Genomic DNA, 18,934 nt, shown 5'->3' with positions numbered 1-18,934 from the left:
AAATGCTAGAGTTTACAGTTGTTCCATCTGGAAAGAACTCTGATCGCACGAAGCCCCTATTGTCTAAAAAAATGTGCATGACCTTGACGCTCGATTTTGACTGAAGTGCCTTCTTAGGGCGAGGAGAGCCACTCGATTATACCATTAGGAACTCTGGATTTTCATCTCGGGATCACAGTCACATAGCCAACTTTCATCTCCAGTTATAATTTTGTCAATGAAGTCCAAATCTGCATCAAGCAAATTCTTCAATTCCATGCAAACTGACACATGATCTTTCTTCCGTTCATCAGTCATAAGTCTGGGAACAAATTTCGCACTCACTCGTCTCATTTGCAAATAATCAATTAAAATGCTTTGCATGGACCCATACAAGATGTTCACTTCTTTGATAAGCTCTCAAAAGTTAATCACCTGTTGAACGAACTTTTTTTGTCACTTTTTGCACATTTCCATCTGTTTTGAGGTCGAAATATGTTCCAACCATTGCTCGTCTTCAACCGACTCATTGTAAACTGTCTACAGATTCACAACATATTCACCATACACTGATTTTAACATTTCATGAGCTTGTTTGGCACTTTTTTTACAACTTAAAACAAAACTTAATATTATCACATTGCTATAAATCCATGATGCGTGACAGACACTGCAAACACAACCTCAATCTTCCAGCTCTGAAGCCTACTGACAAGTCACAACTTGTTCAAACTTGACACTATGTCAATGGTTCAGGCTATCGGGCTCATTATTTCATATAGATCTAGTGTCAGCAACTGTTGCTATAAAAATTAATTCATTGTATTTTTTGATCACACCTCATACATTATGCATCAAACATACGACAGTCACCAATGTTTTCAGATTTTTTTAATGAACTTGTTTGAAAGAAATATGTTAGGTTCAAATTTAAAATTTGTTTAGAAAAATCAATGAGCAATCAATAACAAACTTCAAAGATTTCACAAGATAAATTTAGTAAAAAAATACAACAATAATAATAGTATTACCAATGCACAAGTCTAAATATCTTTCGAAAACAAAATTCTAAAGTTCATTTCTGTTAAGATCATACACATGGCAAAATAAAAATATAAAAATTATTTAATTGGAAAATCTATCACGTTCACAAATTTTGTAGTGCTGATATAACAGATGTGCTGAACATTTCTATAACCTATTCACCTTGCATCCATCACACTGTGCCCATCATGCCAATGTGATTCCAACATTAGTCTGAAGAAAATGTAAATTAAACGTGTGGTGGAAGTGTACATTGCAAGCAGAAAGATATCAATCCTATCTTTTGAAAAAAAAAAATATATATATATATATATATATATATATATATATATATATATATATATTAACGAATTAAAGATACTATAGGTAGCATAAAGCCCACATATAGTGTTTTAATAATTTATAAACTGAGCAGCAAACATGTAATAAAAAAATACCAATTATATAAAAAAAAGCTTATCAGATTTTACAGCAAAACACACAATGAAAAATACATTAATAGAAAATGGGTAAAATAATACATGACTAGAAAACAAAAATAGTGTCTGATAACATAACAGCATAAAAAGCAACATGAACTGTACTTATCGAGCTTGATCAGTACTTACCTCTCGAATGGCATGATTCAGGGTGTCTGCAACGTATATCAGATGTGGCTTGAAGAACACCAAACCCTGCGGACTGTCAAATCTTGCTTCAGAGTAGCTTCCATCCACAAATCCTGGTTCGGGGCCTCCAACCACAGCCTGAAAAAACCCTGCTGTATGGAGCAGCCTCCAGTTCTAGTCTGGGAGAGCTGGCCTCACCCGAGGTGTGTGTCACTCTGGGGCAGAAGAGGCCACAAGCATGGTGGTCAGGTCTGCTCGCATAAAGTGAATTAAGATACTTCTATGGATTGAACATTAAAGATATGGGTTCATAACTTATTTACCAGAGAGTATTAGGCATTTCGGTGTCCAAAAACACTACAACATTAACAAATATTAATTTTCATTATTACAATACCATAAATATCCATTCGTATCATTGCAGAGGATCTGACGGCTTTGTAGAAGCTTACTTCATTTCACTTAAGGTAAAGAGATAGGACCTGGAAGAAGCTATATGTATTGGTTTCATAAGTTTTTACACCATAACTAAGGCAAGATTTTATGGTTTTATTTTTAGACCAATTTTATTTTTAAAACAGAGGATATCAGTGTTATTGTTTTTATTTTTATAAAAGCTGTTTTCTATTACTCACTTCAACAAAATAGTGGTAAAATTTATATGCTGCACTTTTATGATCAAATAATTTGTAATAAGTTGGTCTAAAACAGAAATATTCAGAATAAAAGTACATTAGTGTGCATTTGTGGTTTGAAAGTGATTCAATAAGATATGCACAATAAAAATAAATAAAATTTTCTGATCCATGCACTTTGATACAACTTTTTTCTGAAAAAATTACATTCTATGAATTTCAAAAATTAAAAAACTACTTTTTTATGATTTTAATTGAGTTTTGTTTATATGCCACTTAATCCCATGATATAACTTGTATTTTGGTGCTATACAGTGCATTAACTTGCATTTGGTGTTATGCAGTGTTTTGACACGTTATACGGTTAATATTTCGGTTTTATCACAATTCAACGTGTAATCTTGAATATTGAAAATTTTCCTTCATTGGGGCAGAAATTTTTATTTAGAGATTTACAAAAACCCATAACATATGTTTTACTGACAGTATCAAGACAGTTGTACTCATTCCCACAAATTACATATATCAATATTAAACACCAATGACTTCACTACTTGTAGCAGCCAGTCTCTGTTAACTTCAGTCATTCCACTGAATCATGTACCGATGTGTTTTAACAAAGCAAAAGTCTGAAAATGAAATGATAAAATATTACGGACTGAAACTGTAAAAACCAGGATGACGTATTTCCATTCCTATCCGTCCTCCTTCAGTTACAGTTTAACGTTTCATTATTATGAAATAGCAGGGTTGTAAATAAAACAAGATTTTTTTAAAAAAAAAAAAACCAAACAACCTGTTCGTTTTTTCTTGATGAATCTGTTTTTTTTTTTTTTTTTTTGGTTGAAACCAAGTTATTTTATTACGTTAGTTATTTTGATTCTCAGCATGTTAAAATGAAAGCCATACCACATCTCACTTTCTGCCACTCATGTTGAAGCAGAAAAGTTATAACATCAAAGAACTGAGTCCAGCAAATCTCTACATCTGACTAGGACTTAACCATAAAAAAAAAGGGGGTATTTCCCCACAGGAGGAGGATTTTCCATAGAGTGGGTGTTCTCCAAATGGGGATTTACAACACAGTCTGAGATTTCCCACAGAATAGGAAATAACTATTTAATATTTTTAATTTAATAGGAGTATTTGCTGAGTATAATTATTCAGTTAATTTAAATGATGACATCTTGATTGCCAACCCTGTGCATTAGTTTGAATTTTTTTTTTTACAATATTAGAAAGATAAATATTTATTGAAAATATTTTAGCGGTTGTACGTTTCCCAGTTTAAATTTGTTAGGGTGTCCACTGATCGGACACAGGATGGGGTAGTCAACTCCTTCACCTGGCTCATGGCTCTACCAAGAACGAGGGCACCACTGCACACACAGACCACATTTGTGCTGATTCCTGACATTCCCTTCATAGGGTGAGACAGTTTCTGAGTTGCGAAGTGAGCGCAATCACGTGCCGGGGCCAACGTGCGACCGACTCAGCTGGGCTGGACAGCAGAAGGGGAATTAGGTTAGACAGCACTGGACAGTTTGAGGACGTATGAGGTATATTTTCCCATGAGGAGGTCATTATTCAGAATATCATCAATAATTTTTAAAATAATTTTTAGTTTAATAAATAAGGTCTAGACTAAGCTCGTAACATTTCCTCTAATAACTTATTTATATTTTTTTAATTGTGAAATTTGGGATTACTACAAAAAATATAATTTTTTTTTTTTTTGAAAGATTTACTTGTTACTAAATTTTAAGAAATTAATTATAGAAATTGTAGAGCTTCAAAGAGTTTGTTGATAAAATATTTATTTTATAGGTTTAATTTTTAATTAACTAAGCACACAAAAATGTCCTGTAGAAGGCAAAACATTAAGATCCAATCATCCTGGTACATTTGAGTTTTGAGATGAATAATCCTCTAACATGAGTGTTCTCGTGCTTCAGAAACAATGAATTTCCTGAGTTTAGTGGTTTACTCCCAATTAATTAATGATTATGAGAGTTTACAAGGTTATCTAATGACCTATATATAATTTTTCCCACAATCCATTGTAATAATATATTACAATATCATGAATGATTTTAAACATTAAATTACAACTAACTGCGTTTTCTCCTTATAAACTCTATGCCCTTCATTGGCCCTAATTTTTTTTATTAGCTGAGGATAGTTTATTACATAAAGATTTTTACATAAAGTGTGCTACATTTTTATCTTTGGATCTATCAAGAATAAATCCACAATCCCTAAAAAATGAACAATTACCAAAAAAACTGAGTAAAACACCACTAATTAATTTTTCATTAAATGATGGTGTTAGTAGTGATCTGAATGTGTGTGTTGTGATATTTGATGATACTTTTATGAAAACTACCCTTATAAACCAGTTCTACAAAATTCAATAGTATTTTCAATATTAATTAGGGCTGTGCGGGAAAGGATTTTTATTCGGGAAATTCTCGGTCTGGAAAATATTTTTCGGTAAATATGTAGTTTAGCGGTATTTGCGAAAAAAAAATTGTTAAAAATCAGAAAATACTTTTATTATATGCTCTTTCACTTCCTCTTTTCATTAAACCCGGCAGAGATGAGAAATTCCAAATACTTTAGGAGATATCGCCGTTCTTATTATTTTGCAATACAAGACCTGTGCTATCATTCGACCGTCACAATTTTTTTATTTTGCCGTGTGTTCGTGAATGCCCAATTAATTAAAATGGTCAATTAGGTCAGGTCAGTTACATTATAAATACTTTCAAACTAAGCGGACATTAAAAATAATGTGAATTAATTATAATGGTTGTTTAGTTTTAAAGTATTTATATAATGTAACTGACCTGACCAAACAAACCGGGACAAAGGATGAACAGTAGGAACTTATTACTTGCGCAACAATATCCAAATAACAAATAAAACATTAAAATTTGAAACGTTAAAAACTCACCTAAGTTAGAGGCGGGTACAATTCCTTTGACATTAGTAGAAAATGATGTAGTCGTTCACCTACATCGCGAAGAAAAAAAATTCATACTCGTAAACAAGAAACAATGGTGAACGCCGCATGAATGCACAGGTATTGTGAGGAAAATTAAAAAATTCGATATCTCCTAAAGTATTTGGAATTCTTATCTCCGCCGGGTTTAATGAAAAGAGGAAGTTAAAGAGCATAGAATAAAAGTATTTTTGGAATTTTTAAATTTTTTTTAACAAATATCACCCAACTATGAAAATTAAAAAATTCGACATCTCCTAAAGTATTTGAAATGTCTCAAATAAAGCTTTACACAGATACCATAAATACTTTGCAAATGCTTACTGCAACACCTTGTTATGATGAGTACATCACAAAATGGATGATTCCTAGAAAATTAATTAATTCTAGTCATGTAATTCTATAACTACCTTATACGGTATGTACGAAGTTTGTTTGAAATACAGTAGTGGCTTTGGTCCTGCAGCAAAGTAACAATCGTTCCAAGTGTTTTGACCCATGCAATATACTATAAAAATATTTACGATAAATTTATTACTTTTTATGTTAACGAGTGCTTTGTTTGTCAACAATCTTTCCAACATGAGGAATTCTGAGTTCCATCTTGTTGCACAGTCCTGGATAAGTTCCAAACATGGAAGTCCCAACTCTTCTTGAATTTTGTGCAACTGTAAATTTGCTGAAGAACTATGCTTGTAATGACCAACTATTCCTCTTGCTTTCTTCAACATTAAGTTTATGCTCTCTGCAGGGCCGGATTAAGGGGGGGGCCCAAGGGGCCCGGGCCCTGGGCCACCCACCAAGAGTGGGCCTCCCACCAAGAGTGGGCCTCCCACCAATATAGGGGTGAATATCACAAAACAGGAAAAATATATGTATTTTAGCTGTGAACTGTTTACAATTATAGGGAAAATTTAACAAGTCATCTCTAGCTTGATAAGAAAAATGTAATAACCAAACTTTATATTCTAAATTAGTTAAAATTATTAAAAATCATGCAATGTTATTGCACTGGCTAGTTCTTCCAAAAACGTAGTGATGCACATTACATTTAGTTAAAATGGCTGATAATTTACTAATTTACACCAGTTATAATTATTCACAATAATATGTTTAGTATGTTTATTTTACTTGAAAAATACAAATTGCAATATGTAAAAATAATAAAAATGATTTATTATTACCGGTGACCAGGAATATGATCATTATCCTCGCAAGTAGGTTTCATTTTCTAACTTGTTCATAGGTGGCAGCACAATCACAATGTCAGTACAGAACTAGTCTTTGTCTTCTAGAGAGTAGTGTTGTTATGAGTCCCTATGACAAGTGCGATCTCAGTTATGTGTAGTTTACTTGTGTAAAAGTTAATTCTTATTTTTCCATGTAATGTTTATCAATAGTCATATTCCTGGACTTTGACTTATGATACATCTTGGTAAGTGAAAAACTGTTTTATTATTCTAATTAAAATGAACAATGAATGCATGCTAACAGTGCTTTCAGTGTAAACCTAACCTCAAAAGACTTGGAGGGAACTCTCAATCTTAATATGATGCACTTTTCATCATTGCCATTCCTATTTGGTCAGGACCACGGTCATATAGATAGGTCTGGCAACTTACCTTCATTCTAAATAGGCTTAGTGAAGCTTGCGGTGGCCTGCGAACTAACGGCACTACTAGTAGTTGAACCCATCATTAACATTGTGTTATATGGGAGTTTCATGTAAAAGTGGATATATTTTTTAAAACTCTGTTTCGTTTTAAACATTGGGTAAAGTTTTGAGTTTTTTATTTATTTAGAAGATTTTTAGGGTTTAATGCATAGCAATAGCTTGTAACTTTGCTGCAATTGTCAGTTAAAGTTTTAATTTACTAAAGAAACTATATATCACATTTTTTTGATAATTGAGAAGTCTCTGGTGTAGTGTAATGGATAAAATCATTAGCTGGCAACTTGTGAGCTCGGGTTCGAAACCTGCTAGATCCCTTTCTGGTTAGATTTTAATTTTTTTATTTCTCGCAAAATTAAACTCTTATTTACATTCGTTAAATATATTTAAACAGTTAAAAATGTATTATTTGATTGGAAGATGGACAAATGTTATGTTTTGTCTGATAATAAATAAAAATCGGAGTAGTTACGTAATGTCTTGCTAGAATTTTTGTTAATGTTTATTATATTCAAAATCTCATCTAATTATGTAATTCAACAGTTTAAACATATTAAAATTATGCAAGTATTAGTGTACTTTGCATTTTTTATTTCTTTTGTTATTTTCAGATTACCAGCATGGACAATCGTGAAGTAGATAGACACAGACATCGCATAAGAATTTGGGAGTCTGGTGCTTCTAAAAGACGTAAGGCAAAAGAAGCAACAATGAAATCAGCAGAAGAGATGGCAAAGATAAGAAAATTGGACCAGTTCTTCACTGTTCAATCAAGACATGTGTCGGAAAGGAGTGATTTTCCAGAACGTGATCAACCTGACAATGCTTCAGTGGAAATGGTTGTAGATCTCGGCGAAGAAAAGGCAGAAGTAGTAACTGGTCCAACTGAAGAACATAGAAAAGGAAGCTGATAGCAGCACATATTATGTAGAATCTGAGGGCCCACCAGGGGGCAATGGCATTGGACTTTGGCCATCCATGATTTCGGAACAGATGCGGGATTACTGGATGAAAAGGGGTGTGTCAACAATCCAGCACTGTGATGAAAGTTTGTTCATTGCACACTCGGTTCAGCAACCTAGAAAGGACCGCAATATTCCAAGAATATGCACACTTGGGCCTTTTCGTCATCAAAATCATAATGGAGAAGTCATAACGAGGAATTGGTTATGCTTCGCTCCTTCTAATGAACGTGTTTACTGCTTCACATGCAGATTGATGTGCTTAACTACACTTACAGCACCTGAGTCTTTTCAGCTTTCGTCTGTGATTGGAAACATTCACAAGAACGTATACAAAGTCATGAGCGGTCAACGGAACATGTGAAGGCTACTATTGCTTTCAATTTGAGGTTAAAAGCAATTGGGCGAATTGATACGGAGCTGACCCAACAGGTTGAATGTCTAGAGCATTATTGGAGATCAGTGTTGAAACGAGTAGTAAATGTTATTCAGTTTATTACCGAGCATGGCTTAGCATTTAGAGGAGATAACGAGTTGGTGGGATCACCTAGAAATGGAAACTTTCTGGGTATTCTTGAACTCATCGCCCAGTACGACGACTTTCTTGCACAGCATATAGAAACTCAAGCCAATCGCGGCAAGGGTCACACACTAACCTGTCATCTACAATAATGGAAGAACTTATCAGTGTAATGGGTGAACAAGTCCTCCGAGAAATTATTTCCAGAGTTAAGAAATTAAAAATATTACTCCATCTCTTTGGACTCCACACCCGATGCAGCCCACATTGACCAACTAACCCTTGTATAAAGGTATATGGAGAAAGATGGCTCCGTGGAACGCTTTGTAACTTTCATGGCAAACAAAGGCCATGGTGCTCAAGACTTGTTCAATGGCTTAGTGCAATTTTTGAAGAGACATGACCTAGACCTGGGAAACTGCCGCGGTCAAAGTTATGACAATGCCTCTGCAATGAGTGGAAGGTACAATGGTTTACAAGCCAAAGTGAGAGAAAAGAACAATCTTGCATCCTGGATTCCTTGTATGGCACATTCTCTAAATCTGTTTGCTAAAAATGCTGTAGAAAGCTGCTCGAGTGCTATAAAATTTTTCTACTTCCTTGAAAAGCTGTTCGTCTTCTTCACAGTTTCAACGCATCGGCATCAGCTTCTGACTGAGGCTTTGAAAAATAATGACTCAGCATTGACGCTCAAACATGTCACAACAATACGTTGGTCCTGCAGAGCTGACGCAACTAAGACACTTAAGCTTGACTATCAGCAGATTAAGAATGTACTTAAACAGATTGCGGATGACTTAGAAGAAAAAGGCTGTGTACGGTGTGAAGCAGAAGGACTGTTAACACAGATGAATCAGCTTGAAATTGGTATTTACACCACCTTCTGGAATGATATCCTGCAAAGAACAGATGCTACCAAAAAAAAAATCTACAACAAGCAAAACTCGATCTAGATACAGCTGTGGCATCACTGACCAGCTTGAAAAACTATGTCGCATCAAAGCGTGACTGCTTCGAAATTTATGAGAAGCAAGGCGTAGAGCTATCTGGTTCAACAGAGTATGTTTAGATGAAAACTCGACATAAGCGCCAAAATGTGCGTCTTAACCCATTGGATTATGGCCATATGGAAGAAGTGCAACTCAGCCCTTCTGAAAAATACAGAACAGAAACTTTCTTGCCTGTTATTGATCAGTTCATCACTTCAGGCATATAAATATATAGCAAGCCAATTTAGCTTTTTTAGCCATATGAAAGAACAGTCTTCAGATGAGCTTAAGGCCGCATCAGAGCAGCTCGTCAGGTCTTATTCAGATGACTTGGACATTATATTTATTGATAAACTGTGTCAGTTTGAAACATTTGCCAATATATTCACTGACGAAGAGCCAAACGATATCAGCACTGAACTTTTCATGTACAAGCTTATCACGAAAAAGGGTGTACAGGACACTTTCCCAAACATTGAGATAGCTTTAAGGATATATCTAATTTTGATGGTAACAAACTGCAGTGGCGAGCGCTCCTTCTCAAAACTAAAATTAATTGAAAACCGATTAAGGACATCCATGAAGCAGGAACGACTTGTAAATTTGGCTATCATGAGCATCGAGTCAGATATACTGCGTGAATTGGACTTTGGTGACATCATAAGCGATTTTGCAGCACAAAAATCAAGGAAAGTGCCTGGATTGTGATGGTTTTATAATGCTATTCATTTGCTGATTTGTAATATATTTATGTGTTATTTATAAGTTATGTTATACTATACTTTTTAATGAAAAAAAATCAAATAATTCTAACTGAATTATTTGCATGAATAAATTTAGTAAATAAACTTGTGTTAGTTTCATTTTGTGATTTTGCATTAGATATTGCAACACCTTGAATCAATGAGCCTCCCACCCAAGTGGCCCCGGGCCACCCACATCTTAAATCCGGACCTGGCTCTCTGTACATTTCTTGGCACCACTTCAGGCTAGTTGGAGTGTATGGGCAAAACACTGCAAATGTGTGAACTTTGCTTTACAAAGCGATGAACCGAGTTTGATGTTCCTGCCGTTGTCAGTTACCATATAGAGAGGTACTTTAGTTTCTTCAAGTTTAAGAAGGTCCCACCTAGTCATCATTTCAGTAAGTTTGTCACCAATTGCAGCAGCTGTGTGACTTCCCGAAAAACTTGCACATCCCAAACAATACTTGGACAATGCAAAGTTCTCAACAAATGGCATGTAACTGCCATGTAGGCATCATTGCTGTGTGATGTCCACAAATCACACGAGAAGGACATAGAGGCTATGGTATCATTAGCAACAGCCCGAGAAATGTGGTCGAGCAGTTTGCCTTGCACTAAAGTGTACAAACTAGGTACAACTGACATGGAAAAAGTTGTACGTGAAGGAACTTTGTACAGGGGCTGTGCAGATTGCAACATTTTCTTAAAGTGCACATTATCCACAACATTGTAGGGCACCATGGAACCAGCCATCCACTCGCCAAAGTTTTGTGTGATCACTTTAGCTTTGGGATGGTTAGGAACTCCACTGATAAATCTCTTCAATCTTTAACTGCTTAGAAGTAGATTGGCCTTCACTAGTGTAATTTTTTTTTGATTCACGTTCAGGTTTTTCTTCCGTATTGAATTTTCTTTGCAATGTGGGATGCTGTTTTAGGTGGCTTATCAACCCAGATGTGCTACCGTAACTTTTTTAATAATTTTTTGACACTGTTTGTATTTTGCGGTTTGGTTAGCATTTTTCTCATAAAACTTCCACACGCCTTTTAACTGGGAAGTTATTTTTCCAGAGTTTTCCATACCGACAAAAAAAATGTAAACAAATTACAGAATACCGTGTTAAATTCTACTAAAGATAGTAGACAAGCACCGTAAACTATTAGACAGTGTAATCAACTACCACGAACTACAAAATACTGAAGTTTGTTTATCTTTAAACTCAAACTTGCTAAAAAATTAACTGTCCAAAATAAAATATTTAAACTTTTCTACGTTTCAAAGCTATTACGGTAACTTGTATTTAATTTTACAATATTATTATTATTATCATTATTATTTATTTTGGCTTTTAAGTCTCCGAAAATATGACAAAAGAAATATGTGATCCGACAGTGTCTCCAGATTGGGTTTTTTTCCCCCCATATTGGGGAAAATAATTTTTTGGGGGGAAATTTTGGGGAAACTAGATCCTTGGGGAAATTTTTGGGGGAAAATATTTCGGTAACGGGGAAAAATGAGGAAGTATTTAATCTGCCTGCCCAGTATTACTTCTAATGCCATCTCTGATCCCTTTTTCAAACAACACATGTTTAGTTTTTTAAACACTCACTATATGTCTCTCTCTTTCAACGAATCAATCAATGAATCGATACACCTTTTTGATTTTTCGTTTCTGGTCTGTGTCTGTTGTTTCTGCGTGTTTTTGCTATTTTTACAGTGTGTTAACTGATGTGATAAAGTAAGTTTCTATTACCTATTGTTATGCGAAGATATCGGCCTGCATAGGAAGCCGAGCCACAATTTTCTGGTAAGTTTATAAATTTCAATGGTGTCTAGTAACTGTATTTTATACAACCTAGAGATTCAATACTGTCTAAAGTAAAGCTAAGAAGCTGCAAATAAACGCTTCTAATTTTCTTTTTAAGAACTAATACATTTATGGTGAAATCACGCCTAACGAGTTCATACCATTACGAAGTAACCCTATCTATTAATGATAGAAGCATTTCTGACAGTAGGGGCATCTTTTCATTTTAGAGGACTAATTTGTTTGGATCGTTAAATCTTTTATAGACGATAGGACCTGACGACGAAAATCGACGGACCAAACCTCGCACCACAGACTGACTGAGGAAAAACAAATTAATCTTATTCACTCTTATTGGTCAGAAATTAGTGGAGCGGTGCGGTCCTTAGTTTAGTTTGTGGTCCAGACTGCGTTAATATTGTCTGTTGACCCTTTTTGCTTGCTTGGTGTGACCATTAAATATAAATGTCCAGTTTGTGGGAAATTATTATAATGTCATTTCAATATTTGTTTCAGGGTGGCTCACATGTTCAAAAGGCGATGGAAGCAAAGCATTTTGCAAATTGTGCAAATGCACATTACAAGCACATAAAAAAGATATGTCTAACCATGCAATTTGTAAGAATAATTCACAGGCGCTCAAATTTTCACAAGTTGGTTGCAGCAACTCAAAATTAACAACATTGTATGGTGCAAATATACCTAGAGAAAGAAAAATAGCAGAGCTGAAAGTGGCGGCATTCATTGCAGAGCATTGTCCGGTATCAGCAGTAGACCATTTAGTATATCTGTTGCCAACTTTGGACAAGACATCAATTGTACTTAGTGGAATGAAGCTGCATCACACTAAATGTGCAGGGTTGGGCAATTCCATGCATTAGTCTACCATAAATGAAAAAAATAAATATCTGATTTTGGTAGTAAAAATACTTTAATATGGTGACAACATTATATTATTTTTAAGTTTTAATAATGGCAGCAATTTTTTGATATTTGTTTTCTGGCAACACTGTCATTTACAAAATGGCGTCGTGAGCTCAGCTGATAGTGGTTTTTGTGGTGGCATTTTGATTAAATTTTCACGGTAATTCTTTTGAATTATTGTTATATTTTATTATATACTGACTGTTCAAATGATGAGATATCAATAAAGAGTGCGTTATTCATGTTAATTTTATTTTTTTAAGAGATATTAGGTTTGTAAGATCACAGTGTCAAGGTGTAGTGTCGGTCACAGAATAGACATACTTTTCTCTCTAACTATAGTAAAATTACTTAATTATCATGGAAATAAGTATTTTTTCCTACTTGATGGCATTACTCAAATGATGCCGAAAGTAAAAATTTATTATTTTTTTTTATAATGCCTAAACTCTAAGAAACATTGAAGATGAGTCAATCACAGCTTGTATCATAACTAAATGTAGCTTTTTGTTTGTTTCTTTTTCTCATAGATGGCGAAAACAACTGCAGAAAGAAAGCGTAAGCAGAGAGAAAAGCTGAAAGATAAGTGATTATTTGAAGAATTTCAGAAAAAAGAATCTGAAAACAGGAAACGCCAATGACATTTGATAAAACAAACAGCATCGGTTGACATGTTTAAAGCGTTCCATAAAAAAAAATCAGAAGAGATGAGAAGATACAGAAGTAAGATTAAAGAAAAAAAACTAATGTTAGAATCCACTGATACATCTGCCAAAGATGAGACTCCTACTAAAGCATTTGCCTCAAAAAGCTCATATGGAAAAGCGGTCGCAAAAGTCAAACGGAATCTGCCGTTGAGTCCTTCGAAGTGTAGAGCAGTTGTGCATACATTAGCAAGACAAATAACTCCTGAAATAATAATGCCTAAACGCAACAAACCGAATAAAACAATCTCTGCTGACATACAGTGAAACCCCGTATTTACGTTAACGGTATTTACATTTTCCCGTTATTTACCTCCTTTGTTTTTGGCCTAATTTGTTTTCCATAAGGCGGTATATGTCGTTTTCACGCTTGTTACGTCGGAAAAGTTTCTTCATTCCCGTTATTAACGTCTCGTTCAGTGTTTACAAACATCGAAACATGACCGCCATAGATGAAAGATACATCAAAAGCTGCGTATGTGAATGCGTTCGCGCCGTGAACAGTGCAAGTAACCTTGCACAATTCACAATAACTTCTATTTCCACAGCTTTCTGCTAGGAGCGCTGGTAGTATCATTGACTTTAGCGGTAAATGTATTGGACACATCTTTAACTCTTTGTCATTATTAATATCTGTGAGAAAATGGAGAAAGTGAAACAGCGAAAAACTATCACAGTTGCCGATAAAATTAAAATAATTGCTATGTTGAAATATGTTGGATCACGTGTGGACCTTGCAAAAGAACTTTCAATACCTGTGAGTACACTTAACACCATCATCAAAAGCCGAGAAATCATCACTGCAAATGCCGCACGATGTGGGCCAAGTGCTAAAAAAACGTAAATATGAGAAGGACTCGAAATTCAAACAGCTGGAAGATATTCTTCTTGAGTGGTTTTCTGGTGCACGTGCCACAAATTTACCAATAAATGGTACAATACTGAGAGAAAAAGCACGTGTTATTACCTCTAGGCTGGGAATTCAAGATTTCTCAGCTTCCAATGGATGGAGTGATCGGATAAAGCAGTGTCACAATGTTGTTTACAAGGTGGTTTGTGGCGAAACCAAAAGTGTGGATATGGAGACTATGGAACATTGGAAGGAAAAGCTACAGAAAAAAAATTGCTGGGTTCGACCCAAAAAATATTTTCAATGCTGACGAAACAGGGTTGTTTTTCAATATTCTACCAGACAAAACCTTTAGTTTTAAAGGGGAAACGTGTCACGGAGGTAAGCTCAGTAAGCAACGGATTACTGTGTTATTGCTTACCAATGCAGATGGATGTGAAAAATTCCCCCTTTATGTCATTGGCAAAGTGAGGAAACCTCGATGTTTTAAAAACATCAAGTCACTTCCAACAAAGTACGAAGCAAACACCAAAGCCTGGATGACCAATGCTTTGTTTCAGAGCCAGTTGCATGCATTTGATTCAAAAATGGCTTTCCAAAATAGGAAAGTTCTTTTTTTCATAGATCAGTGCTCTGCTCACAAAGCAACCATCCAGCTTCGCAACACTGATATTGTCTTCTTCCCAGCAAATTGCACGAGTGAGCTACAGCCCCTTGACTTGGGTATCATTCAGGCATTCAAGTTTTTGTACCTCAGATACCTAGTTTCAAGGGCAGTAACAATGCTTGATGTTGGAAAAGACCCTTCTTTGATGAAGATAAATCTGCTGACTGCATTGCATTTTAGTGCAAGAGCCTGGAAAGAAGTGAAAACAGCAACAATTCAAAACTGCTTTGCAAAAGCTGGATTTGTGTTCCCAGAAAAGGCTTACACTCTCAGTGAAGATGATTACAGTGACATTGAAGACGTTGAAGGACATGAGAGGGTGTTGCAGGAGAAATTATTTCAAGATTATGTGGATTTTGACAGTCAGGTGATCACTTCGGAAGTGCAACATATAGAAGATATTGTAGAAGCCATCTCAGTACTTCTCAAAAGGATACTGACGAAGATGATGATGATGAAGAAGTGACAACACCCACGAGTAAAGATGCTCTTGCTGCTCTTCAAACTCTGCGAGACTACATTGGAGTATCTGCTGGTGAAAACTGTGATGGTGTTTTTGATAATTTTTATACTTTAGAGAAGCAGATCATGTGCATAAACACTCAAAGATGCAAGCAAACCAAGATTTCTGATTATTTTACAAAGAAATAGGCCTAAGTTAGGCTTGAAAGTTTTTGCACATAAGACTACAAAACTGTTTTTATGGTAACATTTTATCATGGCACACATTGCTTCAATGCTGTATTCACACAATTGAATAAGTTATATGTTGTAAAATTATTTTTGTTTACATAGGCCTAATGAAGGATTTTTTTTAAAGACATTTCGTTCACGGTGTCTTTTCTTGATGTCTCTGACTACTGAGGTAAAAGGAGTGCATTAAACTAGGTATGTTACATTTTAAAAATATGTTTCCCTCAATTTACAATTTCCTGGTATTTACACTTTTTGTCTCGGTTCCCCTAAAAAGTGTAAATAAGGGGTTTCACTGTAGTTGCAAAAGTCAAAAATTTTTATGTCCGTAATGATATTAGTCGCCAAAATCCTGGCATTAAGACACAACAATAGTTTGTCTCGAAGATGGAAAAAAAGTTAAAATGCAAAACAGGCATTTGTTCAGCAATGTTCTGGAAACATATGCTCTGTTTTGTGATGAATTTGGAACATGTATAAGTAAAAGTAAATTTGCTGATCTACGACCAAAACATGTTTTGCTAAGTTGCCAAACACCTGAAAATGTTTGCCTTTGCAAGTATCATGAAAATAACATGTTAGCTGTAAACGCACTATCCAAAAATTGCTATGACATCCCTGGTTACGACAAAAAGTTTTTGACAAAAATTGCTCTATGTGAAGCACCAACAACATCCTGTTGGAATGATAAATGTACAAAATGTAAAAATATGATGCAAAAGATAAAGAAGTTAGCTGGTATGAATGGAAAGAGGAAAATATATGACTTAGAAAGGTTTTACTGAAAGGTATAGTGTCGAAGCTCTGTGAACATATTTCAAAAATGACTCCACAGTTTAAGGAACACAATTACATAAAAAAGGAACAAGCACAGTGTAACAATCAAGATCGCATTGATTGTATGAGTTCAGATTTCAACTTTGCGCTTCTGCAAGTCGAATTTGCAGAAAATTATACCTGTGTTTCGCAGGATGAAATTCAATTGTATCATTGGGTGCAGCCACAAGTTTCATTATTTACTGTGTCTTTGTGGTTTCATCAAAAACAGCGTTCAACTGCGATAGCATAGGATAATCTTGATCACAATAAAGATACGGTGATACCTTATATTGATAGGATATTAATAGAAATACCTGAAGATTTAAAAGAAGTGCGCATATAGTCAGATAGTCCAACTTCACAATTCAAAAACAGATTTATTGCTAACTCTCTTCCAATGATTGAAAAACGTCATAATTTGAAAATAACGTGGAATTGTTTTGCCACTTCTCACGGGAAAGGGCCAGTAGACGGAATAGGAGGTGCCCTTAAATGTCGCATACAAAATTTAGTGATGAGGAGACAGAAAATTGTGTCTAATGCACACAATTTTTCTGAAGCTGTAAACAAAAACTCAAAGGTACAAATCATTTTTATGAATGATGAGGATTTCAGTAAATGTCATGAAGACCTAGCATTAAGAACGGTTTTTGAGAAAGCTATGGCTATTGAGGACATTAAAAAAATGCACAAATTTTACGTAAATAAATTTCACTACGTCAAAGCCCTGTAACTATCTCACTTGCAAAAAACAACGTATGAAGAAGTGTTTTCTGATGAATCGGCAGACGATGATGAAAGAGATCTTCTAATGCCTGATACATCACCAGACGAAAAAGAAAATAATGCTCCAATAGACGCTGGACCTAATGGTTAAGACTTAAGAACTTACTGCTAATAACATCCGACATGGTGTGTTTGTACTGGCACAGTTTGCCACAAAAAACAAACGTCAGATGTATCGTTACGTCACTATTTGCCAGAGTGATGTAGATGAAGAGGGCGAAGTCAAACTTATGAGCCTAAAAGTAGCAAATAACAATGCCTCTTTATTTAGAGCTGATGAGGAAGATATATCTTATGTAGCTTTTGATGACATACTGGATATATTACCTAATCCTAGTCTGATTATTAAGGGCAATAGAGTCTCTTATAAGTTTCCAAAAAGTCTAGATGTCTTTGAAAAGGCTTAAAAGAATTTGTACTTTGTTAAGAAATTTTCTAAGTTTTTTAAATAATTTTATCTCTTGTTACTAAAATGGTTTTATTTTTAATTATTTTAGTTTCATATTATAAGTATATCAACATATTATAAGCGGTTTCGTTTAGGTGGTGTTTTTGTTCAAAAATAGCATTTTAACGAGTTCATTAACTACACTTTTGTAGCTTTAAATAATTTTAGAGTTCCTATTTATGTGTTGTGATTTAAATCCTAAAGTTTCATTTAAAAATACTGCCTTTTACACTACACAAAGTGAGTGTAGTGTCAGTCACGATTTGGGCTGTACTGTCAGTCACAATTCATTTTACTAATAAATATTTTTTTATATAACTTAAAGCTTTTATTTCACCATTTTATAGTAGTGTGTTTCATGCACTTTCGATAAAAACACAAATTTAAGTTCTTATGCCAGTACAGAGGAAGATTATCAAAGTTTAAAAACACACTCGAAAACAACTTCCTTTTGCATTTAGTGTCAGTCACGTTTATATTTTACTAAATAATGATATTTCACAATATCATTGGTTGCCATTTTTTCTCTAGATAATAATTGTTGAAACTGCTATAAAGCTATGTCTAAATTGAAACTAAAAACAGAGTACTAATCGTAATATAAGACAAAACAAAATGCAAATTGTGTCAAATGCAGAGTCAGACACATATGGAATTGCCCGGTTGATCACTAATGTGATTTCGCCATGTGTGCTTGAGGACCTTCTTGAAGACATTGGCGATAGGATAGTCCTTATTCGATGATAATAGATGAGAGTACATCCAATGACACCAAGAAAATGCTATGCATTATAGTGCGTTATTTTAACCATAAAAAACGAAGAAGATCATAACTACGTTTTATAGACTGCTAGAAATAGAAGGTGGTGATGCTGACACTTTATTGAATGCATTTAAAAAGCAGCTAGCTACAGATGGCCTTGATTTGAATAAGTTGATAAGTATTGGTGTGGACGGTGCAAATGTTATGGTAGGAGAGCTTCATTCATTCTCTCCAATTTTGAAAGAATCTGTGCCTCATCTAACCGTTGTGAAATGTGTGTCACATTCATTGCATCTTGCAGCAGAAAATGCTTG

At 34.7% G+C, this 18,934-nt stretch overlaps 1 protein-coding gene across 2 annotated transcripts in view; it reads right to left on the bottom strand.

The window, feature by feature from the left end:
- LOC134527443 (NHL repeat-containing protein 2) overlaps positions 1-18,934 on the bottom strand; it is an 81,778-nt gene that overhangs the window by 37,801 nt on the left and 25,043 nt on the right. For both annotated transcript variants that reach the window (XM_063360128.1, XM_063360129.1), the window contains exon 5: positions 1,632-1,769. In XM_063360128.1, coding sequence (XP_063216198.1) covers positions 1,632-1,769 — 138 coding nt within the window. The remainder of the gene's footprint in view (positions 1-1,631; positions 1,770-18,934) is intronic.

Source organism: Bacillus rossius, chromosome 1 (assembly GCF_032445375.1).
Source record: "Bacillus rossius redtenbacheri isolate Brsri chromosome 1, Brsri_v3, whole genome shotgun sequence".
In the NCBI taxonomy this organism is placed as follows: Eukaryota; Metazoa; Arthropoda; class Insecta; order Phasmatodea; family Bacillidae; genus Bacillus; species Bacillus rossius.
The sequence above is the reverse complement of the archived record's forward strand: the minus strand, read 5'-3'. Positions and strand labels throughout refer to the sequence as shown.